We start from the raw sequence: 18,726 nt of genomic DNA, 5'->3' as shown, positions 1-18,726 counted from the left end.
GTTTGAGGGACTAAATTGAAGTAGCTGACTTCATTTACCTTGAAATGTATATTTTATGACATTATGTAAGTAGATTGAAAGGGCACTGCAGTTTTAACAATTTAAAGGCTAGAGCATGTTTAAGATGAAGCTCAAATATTTATTGTATATTGCACTTAAACTATATTGTATATTAAAATGCATTGATTAAATTTGTAAAAGGTATTATAAAAAAGGACAGCTAATATAAAAGATCTATGTCTTTTAAAATCCAATTGATACTGCATGCTACCACTGCAATGGTGATAGATAAACAGATAGACAGGTGGACAGAGCAGCAGACAGACATATCAAAAAGTGAATGAAACTCACATTGTATAAAAAGAACTCTCTGCATAAGCTCAAGGTCTGTTATTCCAGATATTCTTTTGTTCACAGAAATTTTTCTTTGCCTTCATCTCAGATGCCTAGATTTTCATAGCAGTAAGTGGGCATCATGTAAGGTCCTTCCAATTGAATATGCAAGTGGAAATATTTCCTGAGAGAGACAGAGTTTGACTAAAGCTAATATCTAATTTATGGGGGCATTTGTCAAGAAAGATCCACTCTTCTATTAATGCTAAAAGTATGACAGCTTTTGGTTTAGAATAAAGGACTTTGCAGCATTTAGTTAGAGGTAAAGTAAGTCTTTTTTATTTTATTTCAAAGGAACATCATTTTATTTCTATAAAAATAACAATTGAGCAAATATTGAAAAGAGAAAAGATTACTTTAGTGATTAGATATGATGCATCAGAACTCTGCCCTCCATGCAGCTACACACCACAGATCCAGAGTCTGTTTTTATTCCAAACTGAAGCTGATTTTCTACTGAGGGACTTTTACTTTTTTAATTTTTGAAACAGGAATGCACTTAAACATTTTAATCAAATTTTCCTCCTGAAAATACTAAGGGGTGTTTAGATAAGCAAAAGAGGAGGCTGGGTAGTGGACTGCTACAACTTTGCATATTCCAAAATTACTGTAGGAAAGATTATATAAATCATACTGGAATGACTGTGCTTTTGAAGCACAAACACTGAAATGCAGACTGAATCCACTTCTGACAGAACATACCTTGAACCAACATTCCAGCAACTTTCCATGTTTTGTTTGTGGCATGCATTCACCTCAGAAGGAATTCATTAAGATCATGAAACTTGCATTTCAAGTTTTATCATGTCAGAAACATTTTATGTCAAGTTTTATCACAATAAACACATTTTGTGCCAGCTTTAAAAAAGATGGGGTATTTCTTCTGTTGACATCTGCTTATTTGTTATTCAGCAACTAGTGAAAAAAATCCACCCTGTGTCCCAAAAGGGCTGTGAGTGTAGTCAGATAAAGGGTATCTAGAGTTACACTGACTTATTCGGCTTAAGTAACTAAATTAGATAATGTTCAAGGTACTTGTTAAATCTAAATGAATTTTGTCAAGAAGCAGCTGACCACAATATATAATACTCACCAGCCACATATTGTATTATCGAGACCACCAAAGGATTTATGTACTTGTGGAGGGCGTGGGGGGGAAGCTGTTCTAGCACACTCTGAGGCATTTATCTTATGTGTTGTCTAGATATCATATCACCTTCTAATGCTCTTTAGCATTGTAATACAAGAGAGAGCTCATTCATCTTCTGAGAGGGTACTTAGGGATGATGATGTCATTCATACTTCCTTGACTCTTATGTCTGACCTCCTGGCTCTGCCTTCTAACTTCCTACTCTCATGGCTACTTGCAAGAAAAAACCTCTTCTGCAGAGTCAAAATGCTGAACATTAGACTCCAGTTCCCTTCTTCACCTTGGAAAGGTCACATTCTGAAATTTCAATAGTCAAAAATTACAATAATTTGTGTTCAAACTTTTCCTTTGTTTTTCAATGGGTGAATTTATAAATGCGCTGATTAAGGATATGTGTTAGAACTAAGTTTTAAACTTACACTTAAAATTTGTGTATGCATTATATTTTAAAAGATAAAGACAAAATTGTGAACACCTGATTCAAGTGTAAAGGCAAAACCAACATTTTGGTAGAGGGCCATTTAGAAGGATGCCACAGATCTAAAATGTCAGCCATCTAGCTTGGTATACAAGTATTTCAGCCTGTCCAGAACCTGCCATCTCTCCACATCTACACTGAGCACTGCATTATTGTATCATTTTCAGCAACTATAGTTTTATAAAGACTCATAAAAGCCATTCAAAATGTAAAGATTCTCCATTTACTGTAAAACTGAGGGAACTATGCCAGCCTAATGGGGAGTATAAAATAACAGGGCCATTTCACAAAAAAGATATTTGTACTCACACAGAGATGAAAACTTCTCTAGCAAACAAACAACTGAATTGTTTCCATATATTATAATTGAATCATACTGAAGAAGGAAACACCATATAGATATTAGAAAGACAGGAAGGCAAAATGAGAGAGAAAGACAACATACTTCACTTGAGGGATAAAAAAAAGCTTCTGCTTACTGCTGCTTGTAGGATGGAAGTGCACTGAATTCCTGTCACTGAATTTCAATGGCAGTTTCCAGAAAATAAGTCTACAGTGGGAGCTAGAACCTTAGCTTTTCCAAGCCATTGTAGTCTCAATCAGCCTCCACCCAAACTGAAAATCACAGCCTAAATCTGCAGCACTAAAAACAGTCATGCATGACCTTACCACCTGCTCCACAATGAGCCAACCTTATAAATAAAATATAGAAAGCCTATATGAGGCAGAAGAAAGAACAAACACTGAAGTGCAAATGCGAGCAGGCATCTAGCCATAAACATTGAGAATTGATGATTAAAACACCTCTTAACCACAAAGGTGATAAATACCTAGTAATAGGGAAAACACACCCTATTCAAAAGTCTGCATTGCAAATACTGCTGACAAAAGAAGGAACAAAATTATGGTGATCACCTGTAAGTCTGTCCTTGCAAGTCTCCCATCTTACCCCTCTTATCCTCCTGTTAATATGGTGTATTTAGATACTAAAAAAAGGTATCAGCCTCCTTTTTTTAATCCACTTCACTCATGCTGCTGGTCTTTATTTCCATAAATGATGGGGACATAACAATGGCAACAGAATTAGTAGCTAGCACAGATGTGTACTTCATCTAGATACAGAGTAGCATGGAATAAACTAGCATTAATATAGCTGCATTGGAATAACTCTTTGAATAAACTGACATTTGAGAGTCTGGATGCTCCCACCGTATTATCATCAACTGAAGCATCTGGCAAGTAATTTGGATGGTTTTGTTGCTAAAAGCTCTGGAGTTCTCTGCTAATGTTAGGTCTTTAAGTCAAAGGGAGAAGAGTGTGTATGTGAAAGCAGATATGCAGAACTAAAATCACTCTGCCAGTGTTTAAATCACCTCTTTTAGGGACTTTATCCAACAGTGATTACATGATCACATTTATGTCCCTTAGATAGCTGTACAACTTTGATTCTCCTAAGTATGTTTACAGTATGTCTTGCCCCAGACCCCTAAGTTTACCAGAAAAAAAGCATTTATAGCTACCTGCAGCAACCCTTTAGAGTTGTCAGATTTTAACTCATGAAGCCCATCTACCTTCCATGCACACAGTGCAGGGCTGGCAGGCATGACTACATTGTACCTTCACATCTATTCTCATCCTACAACACATCAACTGGTAGCTGGTAGAGGTCAGACATATTTGGGACTGACTAGCACTGTCATTAAGAAATCGACGCTATGGTAATTATCTGGCATCTTCTACAGCATTTCCCACAGGTTATCTTGCAAACTCACACTGTGAGGATCTAAGGACAGATCCCCTCAGTTTGAAACATAGCAAGATCACGAAAGGAAACACATTTTTCATGCTGTATAAAAGGCTGCAGGATTTATCCCAGCATGTAAAGACCAGTTCTTCCGCACATATTTTTTCTTAGTTATGCAATCCCATCTTTCATACTATGATCAGTTTGTCAGAGCCAGTGATTCATTAGAAGACAAAATAAATGAGTTACAAAGTAGATCATGAATGGATAATTCCACATAAACTCAATGGCTAACAAAAAATTATTCACTGACTTCCTTTACAGAAATTCCTCCATCCCACCAGTTTACAGTGACTCATATAACTCCCATCTATCTAGACAACAAAAAGATTATTCCTGATTTATCCATGAACATACGACCAAATAAACAATAACATTAGATTCTTTTCCTCTATCTGACCTCAAAGGTTTGCCACAATGACCTAAAAGCACATTTTGTACTCTAAATTTTCCGTATGTGCCACAGCTACCTTCAGTCCCTGGGTAAAATATACAGAGACATGCACAAAGCAATCTCAGATAGGAATCTCAGGCATTTCTTTTTGAAAATTTACCCCAAACTATTTGTACCAGCATCTACAGAAGTTTGAAGTAGATGTTCATTATTGAGATTAATGAGCTTTTGGATTTGGGGTTGTTTTTTTGGTTTTGCATATGTCAGATTTTCTGATAGTTCTTCCTCTGCTCTTCATAGTATTAACATTCCTGTTTCTTGAAAAACAGCTGCAGATGAGAGTTGCAAGAAAAAGAAAAAAAAAAAGAAAAAAAAAAAAAGAAAAAAAAAAAAAGAGTTATTACTCAAAGTCTTCTCCTGACCATTTTATACCCATATATTTTTGGAAAACTGTCAAAGTCCCCTTATGGAGAAAGAAGAATGTTTTGAATTATTTGAAGGGTCTGGACTTAAGTAAACTTAAAAAGAATTTGGAAAAATGAACAGAGACACTAAATTCTGAGACCGTCGTTCAAAGATACTGCACAGGCTGTTTTAGAAGCTTTTTTCTGCAGATCATATTATTGTGTCCATTAGAAAAATTCTCTGGAATACTGGGGATTAAAAAAAGACTAAATGTGGCTTGTGATTTTGTGTGTGGCACAATGTAGATATCCAATTATGTATCTGTAAGAGTGAAAAACTTTACTTGGCAAATACACAGGCTGATATCTATTTTCTATCATTTGTATACATAAAGACTTTCCAAACATAAGTCAAGCTGTATCACTTTTAAATTGTTCTCCCATTAGGTCAAATCTAGAATGTATTGGGTGGCATAATTCACTTGACTGTATTTAAATTTATAGAGATATATAATTATGTCTGGTATTGCAAAGCAAGAATGTCTGCTGAGTTAAATCGGCAGAGTTATCTAGCAATTAAAGTGGAAATTGTACATATGTGTTTTGTCCATTTAATTTTCAGACTTGGTCTTTATTAATGCATTTACCCATACAAATATCTAAGTATGCCAAACTAGCTATTTTCTGTAAAAAACAAGTGTTCACCTATATGCAATTAAAGATCCACTTGCATTTTCTTTTAATGAAGGGGGAAAAAAAACCAACAAACCAAACAAAAAAACTCAAACAGCATATCATTAAGATCTGTGAAACTGTCACTTTTCTGGATTGTATGATTCAGGTGGGTAGTAGTTAGAAATTGAGAGTTCAGGTTACTTTTAATAGCAGGAAGAAAACTGAAAAATAAGATGCATTGAAATTCTGACCTACAATGATAGTCCACTACGTTCTGTGGAGAGTGAGTGCATAAAAATGTTGAAATAGAGACTGGAGTAACGTTGGTAGATTTTAGTATTACAGTTAAAACACTGCTCAGTCATAACCCCTACAAATGACTACTTTCACTTACATTTTATCATCGGTATAATTAAAAGAAGTCTCTTGAAAGGGGCATTCTCATTACAAAGAAGGACCACTTCAGACCCAATTGAAATGAAAAGACAGACCATAGATTAGGTGTAGATACCAAGTGGTAATTTCTAGGGAAGCATAAAATGCCAAATGTGTAACAACTATATTTTATAACTGTGTTCAAAGGACTTACGGTATTTTATTGTACAAAGAGGCTTTGGCTCAGAAAAACTACTTCAATGAACTGCCTCGTAGCATATATTCTAAAAAATTTTCAACTTTCTTATCAGAAACAAAAGACATTTTGCTCCTGATACTATTCTTTTTAATTTAAAGCCTTAAAAATTCAGCTGAAATTATCCAAAGCAAGTATAAATATTGAATAACCATGTATTTAAGAAATCAAATTTATCCAACTTTTCACAGAGGTAACACTATCTTTCTCTGTAGACCTCCACAATGTAAAATCAGGCACACCATTTTACACAATCTAGGGCTCCTTTTTCAGTGGTGAGTGGAAAGGTTACCATTGTCACTACACCAACATATTTTATGGAAGTGTTTCAAAATTCACCACTGATTTTCCACAATGCATCAATATTTCAGTAACATTTTTGATCATCAAAAACTCTTAGCTCTCATGCTAGTTTAAAGCTGAAAAAAATGAAAGAAAATTCAGATTATCAAAATATTGGTATTATTTCTTTCCTATTTATTAAACAACATATAGTTGTTTAACATAAAAGTATTTTATGTTAACATAAAAGTATTTTATTAAAAAATACTTTTACACACGTTATATTTGTCAGAAGCTTACATTTGGAAAAATTAAGCACCTCTAATCTGTAAATGTTAGGACTTCAAGAGACAAGATGTTATGTCCAGATGAAATTATGAATATAGCATTATTAGTAAAGACACTTAGGACATCCTAAAGAGCAAAATTAACAGAGACAAATTCCAAAATTTCTGTATCTTAGATCTCCCATAATATGTGAACAAAAAATGTGTTACATATATGTGGCACTGCTTTAAAAAATGTTTCTGTGTTATGTTTTCATTCTCCTCTCAGCAAGCATATAATTTGTCATCTATAGTCACAAATATATCCAAAAAAATTATTTAAAATAAATCCAAAACACATATCTGTGTTTATACAAGTAGCATGAGATTGTATGCTATTGTACTTAGAGGATATTTCAGTCCAGTTGAGTTATATCAACATAAGTTACATGATTGACTTTTATAACAGAAGGAAAAGGTTGTACTCAAACAACTGTTATTGCCTCAATGGAAAAAAAAAATCAATGAAAGTAAAATGAACAAGAGATTTTGTCTGAGTTGCAGTTAATACTACTGAAGAGCTATGGATATTAAAAGGTCAACAAATAAATTAGGCCAAGTGTTATGAAATGAATGATTTGGCTTATAATTGTATTGAGTGCAAATTGTTCACTGCCTATTAGACCAGGTAATTTTTAACCATGGTGCCTCAATTACTGTTCCATAAGCAATAATATAGTTGTAAGAGCCACTGGTTCGATCGAGTGACCTATGAGACGCGCCAGGACAGCTGACTTTGCTATGATGGATCACTGAGCCTGATCTCCAAATGGTGCCAAACCTTCCCTTCCCGTGAGGAGATCTCATAAAAGAAACATTACTGCTTGATTCATTTTACCAAAATGTTTGAGTTTTCAAGTGTCAGCAGTTGAGTATAGATTGTGAAGCTCTGTATTTCTTAGAAGAATTACGACAACAGGCATCCTATTGCTTCCAGCACTCTCTGCTAAATGGGATCATGATGATTAGGAGGATGCTTTTTCTGCTACTCAATTGGACTGTGTTGTGAGAAATACACGGCAATCATATTTTACATCACCACGTAAACCACTGCATAACACCTAAAACTAGGCTAGAAATGGAAACTGTAGGTGAGATTATAGACATTACTTCACACTTCTGCAATGCCCTGCATTCAAAGATCTCAAAGCACCATTTTAATGGGAACAAATTAAACTTCACAACATACTTTCTAGGGAAATATTCTCTCTCCCCCATCTTCATCAGAGAGAGCCTTAAAGCATAGCTGTTTGGCGGAAGTCACAATGGTCTATGGTTACAACCAAGGCAAGTTTTGTAGGGTGAGGTAATATCTTTTATTAGACCCACTGATACAGGCAAGAAAAGGTACAGTCAGCACACAGGAAGCAAGGCTTGGGCACCCAAAAGCTTGTCTGGTTTTTTTCCAGTTATATCTGTTAGTCTAATATAAGATATTACCACTCCCTACAAATCCTGCTAGCCTTAAACAGAGAAAAGAAGATAATCTGATATTGCTTTCATGCTATGAGGTAACATACATGGTGCTTCACGAGGAGGAAAGGCAGCAGCTGCGTCTCCCCATTGCTCCTAAGGGCATGCTGTTCCCTGGGAGCCAGGGCTTGAAATACGGCAATAAAGGTCTCACCACACTTCCCACAGGACTGGGCCTTAAAGGCCTGTAACTACGCATATCTGCTCTCTGCCCATATATAAAACAAACTGAAGATGTAAATGCAAATCCTGAATTATCGAGTAATCTGTGCAGAAATGTAAGCCAAAATGTCTTGCTAACAATTTTTTTTTTCTCTTCTGCAATCTTAAAAGCCTAATTAGAATAGATTGTACCACATACAACCAAATCCTGTTTATATTGTCACTCTGCTATATTTTTGATAAATCACTACATTCAAACAGTCTACTGGGAGGGTGATTTTCCATTTCATCTCTCCATTGAGCAAAAAAGCGCCACGTGACTGGAGTCTGAATTTCAATTTCACCAGCATACAGTTGAACTGAATATTATTTGGCACAATACAGTATACAACTGAGCCACTAAATGGCTGATTTACTAAATTATTATTAGATGAGCTCTTGCTGTTCCAAGTGAAAGTGCAGTCACTGTCTCTCTTCATGGTGTGTTCAAATTGTTCTGTGTTTAAATATTCAGCATGAGGCTAATGTGAACTGATGAACTGAGACTACAAACATTCACTTTCAATACAGACAGAGAGACAGAGATGCAACATATCATGTGGCCTGTGGAGGTGAAAATGATTTATATTTAAGGATGCTGCTGCCTACTTCCATTATATAAGATATTCTTAATTAGCTTGGTGTTTGATTCAGGAATTTGAAAAAGTAGCTAAAAACCAGCTCCAAAACAACTAGTTGTGTGGCTATGGAGGCTTCAGAATCCCAGTGAAGTGGTACTTGAGCCTGGATCTCTGTCAATAAAGTGCATGAACTGCCACCACAGTTTCATACTTTACTACCTTTTGTATTTGAGTTGCAACTTAAAAGCATCACCTGCAATTCCGACCTCAGCATCAGAAATCCTAGAAAATGCAGAGGACTGACCACAGTGTGTAATTCTATGACTTTCTGAGGTGGGGGAGATGGGAAAAAAGGAATTTTTTTTTTTTTAAAAAAGGTTAAAAAAAAAAAGAAACAATTTCTTTACTGCCACCTGCTGGAGTTGACAATAACCCTTTGTCATACTAAAAGAACAAGTATCTTCACTTAGAGGACAGTTACGGCAAGCATTTAAAATACTGTGATCCCAGACACTTACAGTAGATTAGAATTTTTTATTGGTGCTGTGTTGCCATAACAACATAAAGACAGCAGATGACTTAAGCTAAGCTTGCAAAGCAAAAGGCTGCTCATCTGGCAGTTAAAATGAATACAGTTCACTTCACAAGTTCCCCATATGGACCCTTAGTGTATGGTAATGAGGATACCATATGGTGGGAGAAAATGCACAGAGAACAATTGTGCTCTACTGGATGAGTGAAGTGAGCAGGAAGTTATGAGGAAACGCAGGAGAGAGATTTGTGCGTGTGCTCTCTAACTCAAGGGTTTCTTTCAGAGGGGGGGTTCTCTCTCTTCTTAATCTTCTTCTTAATATATACATGCATAGAAATGACAAGGAAACATATTGTACATTTTGCAACATCATTCATCATAAACTGTCAGCTGTGTTTGTAAATCAGCTTGGTAAGATCTTATAAATTTGTAATTCTTAAAAGGTAAAAGTGCTAAGTTTTTAGACAAAGTGCAGGAAAATTTAAGCACTTCTGACAAGTAGAAACATTAGTGGTAATCATTTTAAAAATGTTTGCATCTTTCTTGCCTGCATGTTTAGCTGTAAATAATGCTGCAATGAATAAAAGCTTTAAAAAGGGGAGGGGAGGATGAAATGGAATAAATATTTTTTATTTTATTTCATTTCCAAAAGGATAAAAAGTAATACTTGATCAGAACCATACGCATGCAGGATTTTGCTGTAAATGTACATATGCTATACAGTACGCTGTACTAACCAGATCCTAAACCTGGTAAGACAGCTTGCTAAAGGCTGCAAAGTCAATTTTGTACTACACATGCTTCATAAAAGATGAATATAAATGCATTAGTTAGACACGGTGAGCTAAATTAGAAGGTCAGGCAGGGCTGGAAGGGCTGAAATATCACACAACCAATGACTGTAATTACTCTTTTTTTAAGTCTATTAAGTGGTGTTGTTCTATCAAGGCTCAGGGGTATAGGACATGAAGTACAAGATAAAGTAATGTGTATTTATTACTCCCACGGGATCAATTTACTAGATATTTTCAGCTCCATGGAGCAAAATACACAAATGCAGCCTTTGTTACTTTCTTCAAACTGTGGCTTTTTCCTTCAGAGGCTCTGCTCCTCGAAGGGACTGTGTTTACCTGTTTGGTATCTTCCTGCACCCTCAGTTAATTGTATTCTAAAACGATAACAATAATGATACAGGAATAGAGAAATGCAGGGATCCCTGTTGCAGGATGTTCAAACAAGTGGTTCAAGTTGCTCAGATGGAATGTGCAGACTAGAAAATCCAATCCCAGTCATGATTTTTACCCCAAGGCAAAGCAGAAATCAGGAATGGAGAAAAGAAGAGAGCTCCTTGTCATCATGTTAGCCCTGATCTATTAAAAGTTTTGTCATAGATTCTAAATTACACCATCTGCTCTAATCATTTGCTGAGTAAATGCTGACCCACTTATAAAGAAAACTCACTGAAATGTGTATGCACACTGTTGACCTTCAGAAAGGAAAGGGCTCCTTGCCAGCCATTTGTATGTGGCTCTACCCTTCAGCGAGCAGTGTGGCTCTGTCTCTTAGCTCTCTCTCATTTCAGACTCCTTGCATATTCCCAGACATGCCTCTGACATGCACCACCCCATAAGGGTGATACTTTCATAGTATCCTCAGGCATCTTGGTCGTTGTCTTCTCAATAGCTTTGAAACTCTCTCCCTGAATATTTTCAATTGGATAAATTGAAAACCAAACCCAAAAAACCCAACCAAGCCCCTCAACCAACTAAATGTCCAAATTGTTACTAAATGAAAAAACCCCAACTGTTAAGGGTTCAACACCCACCTTAACTCTGATCTCACATTTCTATAAATTTTACAGTACTCTGTAGAAACCACCAAGCACATCCTTGCTATACAGATGAACTGCAGCAGCAACTCTTCCCATGCTCCCCCTTCCTGCCCATACTTAGTATAAAAGTTTTCTAACAACCCCCTTGTTACGCTGGGTGGAAAAAAACCCCAACAAAATATGTGTTTTCTTAGCTGAAAATGACTAACTTCAGTTAAAATACAGTTAGCAGATGGAGATCCATTCTGGAATCTCCATTGGGTCTGTCTGAAGCAGCAAACCTGAGCTGCCTTGTCTTCATTGCTATTTTAACCTGGGCCAACCCACCCGCATTTAGAGACAACCTTTATTTGCAATATAAACAATACCCATGTCACAATGGATAAAGGGCAGATCTGTGGGATTTCATATGGGAAAAGACAACTGCTTTTGCCAGCCGCTGGTTCCTAATAACCACCTGTCTTCTATTAGTGTCCTAAACGAGGAGGTGGGATATGGCTGGGGGGGGGTCTAATGACTGACCAGAGAAAAGGAGCTGAAGGGAAGGTGGAGCCTGGTTACGTGAGCTCTCTGCTCAGCAGGGAGGCCCCTGTGTGCTAGAGACAGAGGGAGGCTCCACTCTTTCATCTACATGAAGAGAAACCAGAAGTAAAGGTCCCTTTCAGGAGGGATAAGGGGTCTCCTAGAGAGAGCATTTAAGCAACAGATTGGGAGGGAGAGGACATCAGAACACGGAGGGGGTCAATGCGATGACTTGCTTCTCAAACACAGTGAACAATCTTGCGCTTAATTTAAATACAAGTGATGAGTTGTAAGAGTGCTGAAAATGGCAAATAAATTCTAGGAAATTGCATATAAAGAGGAATCGTTGTTATTAAATCATTTAAGATGGATGTGTTTCAAATCTAGCTCACAGTTGAAACTGTTTTACAGCTGTAGCTGTGGAGTTTTAACAAAATTGCAGAATTGCAACGTATGTGCCAGGGATTTATTTTAAAGATTGTAGGGTAGTTACATCAATGAACCTCAATAGACTCAACGTGTTGTTGTGATCTGAAATCTTTAGTGATTTCCACTGCAGTTACGTACGCAAGAACCAACAGCATGTGTGTATTTGTGTGCACATATGCAAACACATGAGACAGGGAAATGGCACACACACGTGCAGGCTTATTCCCCAGCTCCACAGGCAGGCTTTCTACAGGCTGCTCCTACAGGACAACGATAAGATTTCTTAACATTAGCATCATGGTATTTCTTTTCACTTCTCCCCAGAGGTCTCTTGTTTCCTCTGATCTGCCTCCTGCCTGTATTAGAAAGGAAAGACTATACTGCCCAGCACACTCCTGGTACTTGATCTCACTCCAAGCTTTGGGTGCTAATCCCACCACCTCTGTACCACCTGTCTCTCCTCTTGGTGCATGTGTTTTTGCATGTGTGTGTATGTACAGACATGCACATCTGCTAGTGACAACCCTACGCTGGCTGCTTTCCCCAACCTGCTCTGTACAAGAAGGGAACAGGACTCTGGCCCATAGCTGGCTTCATAGCCCAGCTGCCAACATCAGCTCCCACTTTTTTTCTCCAGAAACTATATATTGCATTTCTAATTTAAACACATCTCTACAATAATGGTCAGTCTAACAGTTCAAACACCCTAGTTCCCAGGTGCTCCTGTTCTCCTCACTATGGGAGAACTTTCTCCACTGGAATTTGGCTACTGAAGCACTGGGAGATGGAAAAAAAATCAAAATATGGCTTTTTTCTTTGCCTACTTCCAGCAGATAGCTGGAACATTTCAAAAAATTAATCCCAAGCATAAACAAAGACCACTTCTGAAAATACTGGTTCTAATCTAGTGGCAATCAAACTTCTCAGATAGCCTCGATGGTTTTAGAAATGCTTGCTGACACAGATGTGGCTCTTAAATCCTCAGCTCTGGAGGGTAGAGCATGTGCTAACACTCACTTGATGGCCTCAACAATTCTCCTTGACTTTGGGGATAAGTCACACAGCAGAATGCTCTTGTTGGTCCATGGGAAGGACTGCATGCCGTTATGAACACAAAAATTATAAACATTTCTGTTTCTCAAAAGATCTCCAATTCTTCAGTAATGTTTCAATGGAATAATGGCCACAAACCCTAGCAGCAATTACAGAAATGTGTTTTGTATTATTTATTTAATGCATAAGCACAAGCTTTTTAATGAACAGAAAGTGATGATGCACTGGCAGGACAACAGGGAAAATGAAGGAAAGGATATTGAAAGCTTTGAGCACTGCTCTCCTCTCTGCTATCTCGCTCTCTGTCTTTCTCACACATTTGCCCTCTCTGCCCACGGTTCCACCGTGGAAGCCATATGGCTTCCAACTCTTCTAAGTAGCCACTGAGAATTGTCTATGGTGGAATACTGCCAAAGTCCTTCCTGGCTTAATGACATGGGGAAGAGCACTGTGCAGTGCTCACCCAGCACAGAGACTCACTGCGTCCTTGATTATGATTCTGGAGCCAGCAAGTGATGCTGGGAATTGAACCATCAGTGCCTCAAATACAGAAGTCGACATGTGCCAACCCCTGCTGCATTCAGCCTCTGTGTGTGGCATATTAATGAGTCTTGAACTTGAGGTCCAACCTTCAAGCTTGCACAGAAGGAATTACCCAAAGACAAAAAAAAAAAATAAAAGAGGTCCCCTTTGTCCTGTTTCTCTCTAACCTTGCATAGTGACACTAGTTTCTTCACTGAGTTTGTTCAGTTCTTAAGCAGTAACTTTTTTTAGGCCATCACATCATACCTCTGCATACATAACCACAATCTCCCTTGATTTAAACATTTGAAAAAATAGCTTGAAAAGATACTCAGAACAAACACATTAAGCCAAGAGGGTATATGAAGGGACAGATGACTCAGTACTAACCCTCGTTCTCATATCCTATCCATAAATACCTGGTAAATGTTGGAATCAGGATACGGAGCTGAATGCAGCTTTCTTCTGCCTGTTTTTATGTCCCATGACACTAGATAGCAAGAATAATGTTGTTATCTGTGTGATAACAGTCTCATTCTAAACGGGAAAGAGGAGGTTGCTAAGCCTGATGGCTGCATTCCCATGCCAGCACAAAAGAGCATTGCTGGGGACCCCCTCAGTGCCATGGGTGTCAGAAAGGGAGTCCAATGCCTGTGGAATTTGGTGATGCACTACAACCCCCAGCTGCATAACCCAGTTTAGAATTGCTCAGTCTTATTTTACTTGAATTTTCTGATTTAGAGGTAAGCCATGTCCATCTACTAGTCAGCTGGAACACTGGGTTCAGGGAAGTTTTGCAGCGTTTCTTTTGGGCCTCACAAATGCCTGGTGCATAGCGAAGGCTGGTCTCTTATTTTCTGAGAAACAACTTTTTTCCACAAGCACATCTGGCAGCAGAGGCACGATACAGATGAAAGAGCTCCTACAGAAGGATGCTCTCTTTCTTTGGAAAGGGTTGCACCTCTGGAGGGAAATTTGACAGCCTATGAAAGCTGTGTCCTGCTGCAAATCTGTCCAAAAGTCAGAGAAAGGGACAGCTTGTAGAGGGTGAACAGAGCCAATGTAAAATGTAACTCTGCAGGAGAGCATGTTTCTCTGGTGGTAAGCGAGAAGGACAACATATCATCGACCCCAAAACCACAGTCTACAGCCTTCCTAGGCAAAGATAAAAGACTTAACAAGCCTGTAAAAAAATCACATACTGCATTTTATTTCTGCCAAGAAATAAACCAAAGCAAGTTACGGTGTTCTCAGCTTTGAAATGCTTTAGAAATTTAACTAATCAAAGCCTGCAACAATCCCCGATGAAAGCCTACTGACAGCTCAGGAAGCTACAGAAGAAAGGTCACAAGATTTACCCAGTCACAAAGGCTAAGCTGGATGTGCATTATTTGAGGGATCTGGTCTAAGGCATCAAAGCCCAATTTGTTCTATGTCTCAGGTCTGCAAATTCACATCTTCCTTTCCATAAGTCAAAGGCGTTGTTCTTCAAGTACACACACTTTGCCTATTTGACTCCTCCGCTCACCCACTAGCAGCTATGATGCTAGAACAGATAAAACACATGGTGGCAACTGGTCACATACAGTGACTCCAGCACATGCATGCTCAGTGTTCCTGTGGCAAAGAGCAACATTTTTTCAAATACCTCACCTTCTTCTCCAGTATATCACAAAACTCACCACACATTCTCACCAGAGAAAGTACAGTATGGCAAGGTAGCAAGAACAGATGCGAGCGCAGACCCACAGCATTTTCACAGTACAAGACAGAAGTACTAAACACCTATGTGAACTACTCTGCTTCTTCCTCAACTCTTACTTGACAGAAATCAACAAAAAAAACTCCCACTAATTTTGATGGGTGGGAGAAGAATGAACATCAAATTACTTCACAACACATTGCTCTAATTATTTGAGCAATCCTAAAATAAAGCAGTATATAATTATTATTATTTCAAACCAAGACATGGTGCAGCAGCAGTGGACACACATTCCCTGAAGATCCAAGTAACTCGATTTTATCAATGGTGAAGTTCTCAAAATTATAATGACAAGTACTACTGATCTGATACCAAAATCAAGAAGTGTCATTCTTCTGTGAATAAGCTGCTCAGGTTCCAAAATACCAACCAAAAATGTGTTCTTTGTTAAGTATTTCAGAACAGAGTAAGATTTGCTTTTAAGAAAGGCAAGAGCTGTTTGAGTTAGCTGTGGCTCAGAAAGTCACAGAAGTCTCATAAGCCTACAATGAAAGTTGCTGATTGGTCTTTATTGGTCATGCCTCTGTTTCAGCTTATCTGGGTTGGGTACCGAACCAGGACCATCACATTTACAGAGTCTTGCCCTTTCAGACAAAAACATGCAGCAACCAGCTTTACCATATTTAATAAAACAATAAACTTTGTGCTGACCTTTGGCAAGCGTTCAGGGTCACCAGGGTGCCGGGGGATAACCTTCTGTAACCTTTGGAAACCATAGTCAATGGTGGGTTCGTTCAGAGCTGAAACAACAACAAACAACATGGTGATGTGATAAATGCATAGCAAGCAGGCTCTGTTGCACTGTAACAATTGGTAATGCATTGCAAGACCAAGGAAGGATCACAGCAAAATCCCCTTTTACTGAAATCAGCACTGACTATGAAGTCTTGGTTCAAATGCTATTTGTGGTTGGGTTTGAGTCTTTGGTTCAAACAGCAATACAAATCTTCCCACCTGAGTTCATAAAACAAGGTTTCTGGAAAATTTGGGGATGTTACATACATCTTTCAAATAGGAAGCAGTTATTATCTCTGAAAGCTGCAATTAAATTAATTTGGTAAATACTTTACACCCCATGTTTCATGTTGTTTTTCCTGCTTTCGTATTATGAGGAAGGACCTTTGTGATTGGAAGCAAAAGAAGTAACTATTAGGCAGTCTCTCTTTTTCCAGATTCTATTGTACGTTTAATATGCTCCATGTGCAATGATCACATATAAGTTTTTTGTGAACTACAGGCATTTGTCTTGGCAGAGGCTTTATTTTTTACTCATCGACACTGACTTCAGTAGCCCGGCTCAGGCTCCAATCAGCACTAAACTGATCCAAAAGACTTAATGAATTTAAAAAAACAAAATCATCTATGCTTTTAGTTCATCTTTCGCCAGTCGTTGTCCAATAAAATGGAGGAGAGAAATAGGGAAGTGGAACACTTTAATCTTCATGAAAATGCTGGTCTGCCTGCATTAATCGAACCTCTGATTGTGCCAAGCCTTTAAGCACATGCTTATATGTAAGCACATACTTAAACTCATTTGCTTTCAGGAAAGCAAATTTGAGCATATTATGTTTTTTGTATGATTGCCTATAATTACAGGGGACTGTACTGAATGACCTTCTAGCTACATTTCCAGTCATATGATCACTTTAAAACTCAGATGTTAGCGAGACTTCAACATGTGCTTAAAATTTCCTAAGTGCTTTGGTGAACTGGAACAACAGTCAAGCATTCTCAAGCATCTCTAAACAACAGCACATCTTGACTCTCCTATACCAACAGAAATGATGAAATTTTGCACAGCAATTTGCTAGCAATTTTTTTGAGTTGAATGAAAACAAAAATTTCCAATACGGATTTTTATATTTTCAGCCTCTTTTTTTTGGTGGGAAGGAAATCTAATATTTTTTTTTTTTCCATTTTGGGTCACTTGAAAGTTTTTCTTATTTTGCCTTAGCTTATTAATAGCAAAGTAATTATTTCTTGCACAAGGTCTGCCTACTAAATTATGAATATATCGTGCACCTTGATGATGGTTTTATTGTGAACCTTATTATGTGGCTAGAATGATGCTATCTGATTCTTGGAAAGAGATTTAATGTCAAACTATATCTCCCAGTCTCACTTGTGTGAGCGCTCTCATGTGGCTCAATGATGCTTATCCCACAGCAAGTTAAACAGCTCCATCAGTCTGATCAACATGGCACAGTTTGTCCATACTTCCACCTTTTAAGTGAAGAGAACATTTTTTCATAATCCTAATGTCAAAGATCTTTAGCCAGACCACATAATTATCATGAAAGTAACATCTAATCCCTGGTTTGTTTTTAATTAATTGCTGTTCCATAAACAATCACACAAAACAGTCAGTTTTTAAAGAAACTGTTCCATTGAAATTATTATTTTCAAACCACATTTCTACAGCAGATGGTCCTACTGGCAACCAAAGGGTCAGATTTTTATATCCTCCTGGACATTCAGTACATTTAACTCCATAAGTAGGCCCAGTGATGCTACTGCAAATTGAGGCAGAAGGAAGGTGGTGTGGGGGAATCCAGATCTACCCAACAGCAGTGAAACAGAAGTGTGGGGCTGATGGGGGCTGGCCGGAGAGGCACACAGTCCTACAGAAGCTCAACATTTCTCTAATATCAGAAAGGAATCTTCTGAGCATATCCTTAAATTACTGTTACAGTATTATGGTAACACCAGACTAGAAATCTTTCAGGATTTTACCTTCTGGGCTATTGTCAGAAGTTTTTTATTGCCCCAGAGATCATGGCATCCCTCTAGTCTCCTTTGGTTTTTTCATGTATTCCCCTTTGTCAGGAATATCTGAATTCAATCTTTTATTTATATTCAGGTAATTGTATGGAAAGAGTGAGAATAAGGCTATTCCCCTGCTTGTGTCACTTTTGGTTGTTGGATGGTTGGGCCTTTTTTCCACGTTTCCTTTCACACCCTGGCCACATGCTGTCCACTCTGTTGGGTACTTTTGCAGAAAATAACACAGTACCTGGCTTTGTAACCCCCTGGTTTCATTACCTTTGAGTTTCCTTATATGGCTTCTTATCATGGACCCATTTAGTTTAGACCTTCTTCAAATTTTACAGTAAATTAATTTACTGCTATTTATATTTATTATCAAAAATAGCTGTTCTCTGAGAACATTAAAAAAACCCACCTTACAGTTCTGATTTACATTTCTTTTGCAAATATGTTAGAAGATTTTAGCATGGTTCTGTCAAATGTGTTTCTTCTCTAATTCAGTCTAGTTTATGGCCAT

The 18,726-nt window shown here is 37.8% G+C and overlaps 1 protein-coding gene across 6 annotated transcripts in view; it reads right to left on the bottom strand.

The window, feature by feature from the left end:
* EBF1 (EBF transcription factor 1) overlaps nucleotides 1-18,726 on the bottom strand; it is a 283,965-nt gene that overhangs the window by 17,844 nt on the left and 247,395 nt on the right. For all 6 annotated transcript variants that reach the window (XM_074883664.1, XM_074883665.1, XM_074883666.1 and 3 more), the window contains exon 11: nucleotides 16,095-16,183. In XM_074883664.1, the coding sequence (XP_074739765.1) occupies nucleotides 16,095-16,183 (89 nt within the window). The remainder of the gene's footprint in view (nucleotides 1-16,094; nucleotides 16,184-18,726) is intronic.

The sequence above is a fragment of the Strix uralensis genome, chromosome 14 (assembly GCF_047716275.1).
Source record: "Strix uralensis isolate ZFMK-TIS-50842 chromosome 14, bStrUra1, whole genome shotgun sequence".
Taxonomy (NCBI): Eukaryota; Metazoa; Chordata; class Aves; order Strigiformes; family Strigidae; genus Strix; species Strix uralensis.
The sequence above is the reverse complement of the archived record's forward strand: the minus strand, read 5'-3'. Positions and strand labels throughout refer to the sequence as shown.